Source organism: Chiloscyllium plagiosum, unplaced genomic scaffold (assembly GCF_037043375.1).
Source record: "Chiloscyllium plagiosum isolate Xiang-an unplaced genomic scaffold, Cpla_swu_hap1 HiC_scaffold_35, whole genome shotgun sequence".
Taxonomy (NCBI): domain Eukaryota; kingdom Metazoa; phylum Chordata; class Chondrichthyes; order Orectolobiformes; family Hemiscylliidae; genus Chiloscyllium; species Chiloscyllium plagiosum.
The window spans coordinates 64,949,987-64,955,972 of NW_028270173.1; the positions used below are offsets into that span (position 1 = coordinate 64,949,987).

General features: G+C 40.5%; 1 protein-coding gene across 1 annotated transcript; it reads right to left on the reverse strand.

The window, feature by feature from the left end:
• Positions 1 to 5,389: 5,389 nt before the first annotated feature.
• LOC122547455 (G protein-coupled receptor 15-like) lies at positions 5,390 to 5,986 on the reverse strand. Its single transcript, XM_043686077.2, has one exon. The coding sequence runs from the start codon at positions 5,984 to 5,986 to the stop codon at positions 5,390 to 5,392; it is 597 nt and encodes a 198-aa protein (XP_043542012.2).

A 5,986-nucleotide genomic window follows, 5' to 3' on the forward strand; every position in this document is an offset into this window, starting at 1 on the left:
CGAAGGACATAAAGCCCAACCTCTCTCAATCTTCCTGGAATCTGAAATTCCCAATTCCTGGTATCTTTTTCGTGAATCTCCTTTGTACTGTCTTCAGGGATTGAGTATACTTCCTTCAATAACGTGCTTAGAAGTGAACACAAATGTGGTCTGATCGATGATTTGTAGAGGTGTAGCATTACCACCTTGCTTTTATATTCTGTGCTTCTATTTATAAACCCAAGGATCCTATAACCTTATTACAAACTGTTTTAACTTGCCTGGCCACCTTTGGAGAATTATGCACGTGTGCCGCGAGTTCTCTCTGCTCCTGTACTCTCTTCAATGTTGTACCATTCAGCCTGTATTGTCTCTCTGTGTTTCTTCCACCAAAATGCATTAACTCACATTTGTTTAGATTGAAATTCATCTGCCAGATATCTGTCCATTTGGGCAACTTGTCACTGTCTCTCTGAAGTCGTTCAGCATTATCCTCATAATTCACTGTTCTTACTCGTTTATTGTCATCGACATACTTTGAGATTTTACTTTCAACACCCACCTCCATATCGTTAATATAAATCAGAGAAAGCAAGATTCCCAACACTGATCCCTGGGAAGCACCACTTTCAAACTGTCTCCAATCTAAGAAATGCCCATCAATACCTACCCTCTCTCTCCCATCTTTGAGCTGGATTCCAATCCATGCTGCCAAGGACCCGACAAACCCAAAGATATCTAATTTTCTAACCAGCCTGCCATGAGACATTATGTCAACTTCTTTCTGAAAGTCCAAGTATATATACACACACACACACACCATTACCCTCAGCTTCTGCCTATGTCATTTCGTCAAATAATTCAATTACACTTCACAGGCATGACCTGTGCCTTACAAAGCCATGTTGACTGCCTATGTCAATTTACTTTTCTCGCAGGGTGTGTTTATTAAGTCCTGCATTATAACATCTCTCAGTTTTTCCTTTATTGACGTTAAGCTGACATATTTGTAGTTGTCTGGGTTACCCTTTGTCCCTTTCTTAAACAACAACTTCACAATTGCAATCCCTCAAATCCTGTGTTCCGAATGCCTTGACAACTTGCTCCTTTACCACTCTCAGTAATCTAGGATGAAAGCCATCTAAGTCTCGTGACTTCTGTGCCTGGAAAGCTATCAGCCATTTTGTCTTCCACTTCTTTATCTTTCACTTCACACGAATATAAAAAATAAGAATAATCACATCGATAATATTATGCTATCAGTAGGATTATGGGTGATCAAAAATATCTCACATCCACTTTTCTGAATTGTCCCTAGAACCCTTGATACCTTCACTGATGAAGAATCGCACTACCTCAGCATTGAATGTACATAATGATTCTGCCCGTACAACGTTTTCTGTTAAAGAGTTCCAAAGTCTCTCCACCCTGTGAAAGAAGAACCTTTCCTTATCTCAGTGTTAAATTGTTGCCACTTCATTCTGATGCACCTTAGATTTACGAGAGAGGTCAAAGACCAAATCCCAGAGGTGTCAACAGAAATTTCCCAGGCCTCTCTGAACAGAGGTTGGCAGGTTGCAAATGTGACACTGTCATTTAAGACAGGGACAAAGGGTATGCCCATTGGCCCGAGGTTGTCTGTAAGGTTGTTTTTCAATGCGATTGCTTTGCATCCAGCTGAACTCCAGCGATTATTCTCTAAACCTGTTTAGGTTTTGCTCAGAAGACTCCATACCAGGGTGATCTTAATGAACATTGTCTAAACTGCTTCCAATTAAATAATAATAATTCCTTGGATAAAGTGATTTAAATTAGTCAAAGCACTCTAGAAATGGCGCAGTATTTTTTATTTTCAGACATGGTTATGGACTATCATGGGAGGAGAGAGTTGGGGAGGTGGGGAAGGGAAGGAATAATTTGATTTCTCACAACATGGTCATAACGATAGCCATTCCTCAGGATGGAATATGGAATGTTGTGTATTTCCTGGTCAACCTTCTTCCCAATAAATGCCACAGTGTCGCCACGTCCAGTCTCTTTGTCTTGCCAGTGGAGCAGTGATCGTCAATAGGACTATATCAATGTATTTGGTGAAAGGTTATTGCTTGACCCGTCTATGGATGACACAACTAGTCCATCGCTCTCTTTATATTACAGTGATGCTACTTTACTGGATGAAACTGGAATCTTAGGTTAAGTTCATTTATTTATTAATCAGATAGTCATTGCACTCATCATTTGAAACATTACAATTAAAATCAGCTTCTGAATTGCCAGTACACCTACGCCTCTCTGCTCCCACTCCAATCCCAATACATACCAACTGGTTAGTGTCCAAAAAGAACCCTGGTTATGCATAGCACAGATGCATGCAATCACCCAGTCTGGAATGAAATTTGGAAAGAGAACAATGGGCTTCCTGAACTATAACAAAAAGGGAAACAATGAAGGACTTCGGAGACACGCGTTGTAAAGTCAGACAATCAGAAATGTACAGCATGGAAATAGACCCTGCTGCCCATCTCATCCATGGTTACCAGACATCCTAATCTAATCTAGACCCATTTGCCAACACTTGGCCCATATTCCTCTGAACCCTTCCTATGCATATACCCATCCAAATGCCTCTTAAATGTTGTAATCATACCAGTCTCCACTACTTCCTCTGCCAGCTCATTCTGTACATACCACACCGTTTCATGAAAAAGTTGCTCTGTAGGCCCCTTTAAAATTTTTCCCATCTCACCTTGAACCTAATTCCTCTAGTTCTGGCCTTCTCCACCCCGGGACAAGACCTTGTCGACTTACCTTATTCATCCCCCGTAATGATTTTATAAACTGCTATGAGGTCACACCTCAGTCTCTGATGCTCCAGGGAAAACATGCCCAGCCAATTCAGCCTCTCTTTTTAGCTCAAACATGATAAACAATAAAAGCCTGAAAGGCGGAAGAAATAATCAATTTGTTAGTTGAAATCTTGACATTTTAACTTCGCCAATTATATTGCATACTGATAAATGCAATTCTTGAGCTGCATCAAGTCCCAACTCGTTAACACCAAAGAGGCTTAGGAGGCCTTGTTCAGGATTCTCTTAAAGTTAACAAGCAGATGTACTTGGCAGTTTGGTCCCAAATGCAATATTAGCACTGATTTTGAAATTGCTGGAAGAAGGAAACTGAAACACCTGGCAGAAACCCTCTCTTAGTCAGGGAGAACGTGCAAACTCCACACAGACAGTCACCAAAGACTGAAATCATCAAAGGCTGAAATCGAACCGGGGTTCTTGGTGGTCTGATAGGGTTAGTCAGGCCATAGTGCTCGATACAGAGCCACTGAAATGCTATTCTATCATATCCTTTATAATGTACTGCACGTTTTTTTTCCATTGAGGAAAATTATAATAAGTAACATCTCGCCATCTATTCTTCATCTCCTCCCAATTTTGAATAATGCCCACCTCAATGCTAATACCCATCGCAGGATATTGTAGAAAGTTAACAGCAATCCATCCACAATCTCTGTAGCTACCTAATTGTCAGTCTATAGAGTGTGTTCAATCATGTTAGGGAGTTCAGGTGCAGATTGACCAGGCGCAATCAATTCTTGTAACCAGGCAAGAACCTGGCTGAAAGAAAGATAGGACTTGTGATTGTGGATCCGAATTCGGTATTTGTGTATGAGGCATGGGCATTGTTGTAGTACTGAACCAATACTCTGTGTCTCGCTTCAACATGGGGAAAATACGACCAGATCATGTTAAAAGAACAGGACTCTATCACAAGACGTAAAGCATTAACATAGAGGTTGCATTTGGAAATGTGTTCTCTGATTAACCTTGACAGGTCTCGTTAGTGGGTGGGATACATCCACACATTGAGGGAAGTGAGAATGGAAATCAGCTTTCAATCTTCCTTGCAATCGGGGGAGGTGGCAGAGTGCTGGAGATTTGGAAACATTACCATCTTGTTGAAAAATGATTAACTAAAACGGAGTATTCACTTGAATATCAGAGTTTGGGAAACTTTGAAAAGGAGTAATTCAGGACAAAAGTCATAGGCACATGGAGTCCATGAGAATTAAATATTGGGAGACAGCGTATGTTTCTCAAATGTTTGATAAACTCGCGGACTGGAGTCACTCAACGAAGCAGGAATGATGAGGGGTATATTATGTTATGTGTGGGTTTCCAGTCAGGCATTTCATACACTGCTGGATAAGAGACTTGTCAACAAAGGGAGAGTTGACATAATACAATGCGCAGTAGCACCAGGGATGCAAATTGGATTAGTGCCAGTACATAAAGGTTAATGGTTAATAAGTGTTTAAGGACGTGGAACTTTGTGGTATTCACATTATGCCAGTTTTGGGAAGCTTGTTTTTCCTGAGATATCAGATATTCTTGTACAGGATACAGTTTTAAAGCGTTCAGACTGCACACGAGCTGGAAGTATTGTAAACTGTGAGGAAGACAGAATCCATCTTCAAAAGGATATAGGCAAGCTGATGGAATGGGCAGCAGATGGAATTTAATGCACAGTATTGTAAGGTGAAGTACTTGGTTTAAGCAGTGTAACAGAAATGGGACAGTTATAATGTTTTGAGTCCTCTGTGGGCAATAAACTAATGGGAAAGATATGAGCAGACACATTTGCAAAGTGGTATGATAGTGATTTGAGTGTAGGTCTTTGCTTCTACGAATATAGTTTGAGGTAATGAAGCATACAGAGCTGTGAGGGAAAGGTGTTTCTCGAGAGTGTTCAGCAAAATTTTCACAGCAGGTTTGTTTTCCCCTCTCATGGAGATAATGTATACTTAATTCTGGGAATATCCAGAATATTCAGCGGATTTGGATACTGTGGGAAAAAAACAAGAATGCTTAACTGTGCAAGGCACAAGTGCAGTCCTGCAGAATGCCCAGAGAAATTGAATGTATTAATACGAGGTAAGTAGGAAATAGTCAATAGGCTACGTCTTAAGAAGATATACTGTGGACAGTTCCTGCAATGGGAATGTGTCTCATGATTCCTGGATGAAAGGTGGCTGAGTTGCTGTTGTTCATTTTCAATGTCTAGGAAGGAATTGAGCATGAACTTTCTTTCTGCTTGTCCCAAGCTATTTCACCTATTTCCGTACCTTCAAAAGTAAAGTCAGAGGATATTTAAACAATATCTTTATGTCCTCCCTGAACTTAGCCTGGGAGGCTATATAGATTATGGTGTTTGTGCAGGAACTCAAATCCTGTAGCATATGTCCAGCCTGTTCCAGGATGGCGAAAGGGTTGGTGTAGTTTGTCTGCAAGAATTCAACTTCGGTTATTTGTGCACAAATAAAATGAATAAGAATGACCATCCACAACAGGATAAAATTTGCAGATATGAGCAGCAGTAACACAATGGATTTCTTTCTGTTCTACAATTCTGAGTCATTATCACTGCCCCGAAGAGCCTTCCTGATCCGACTTGTCAGTAAAATGTGTTTGATGGTTAGACCATTAAACAGCAGAACCAAGAGAAATGGAATAAAAGTTAGGAAGATGATATCAATCCATAAGTATGAGATCCATATCAGTTCAGTATAGCGATTTGCTTTCACAATGCAGAACCACGCAATATTGTCAATGATCACCTGAGGTTCACTCACAAAATATCTTGGTATATTTTCCAAAATGCTCAGCCCCCAGATTGTTGCTACAACGACCTTTGCAGTTCTTTCTGTGCAATATTGTGTTCTTAGCTTTTGGCAACAAATGGCAACATATCGGTCAAAGGTGAAAACAACAGTTAACCATACAGAACATTCCACAGAGGTGAAAAGTAAGAAGAAATTCATTCTGCAGATGGCTGTGTAATCTAAGAATGAATCAGGGTAATAAATTCCGTGGAGCTCAAAGAGGATGACATCAAACACGAGGCACATTAGATCCGCCACTGCCATGGGCGTCAGATAAACTGAGATGCATTTGGAAATGCCGCACTTTCCTCGCAAGAGGATCACGATAGTTACCAT

What these genes read in the sequence shown, in the direction of transcription:
- LOC122547455 (XM_043686077.2), bottom strand. Translation starts at nt 5,986, where the DNA reads ATGGTAACTATCGTGATCCTCTTGCGAGGAAAGTGCGGCATTTCCAAA.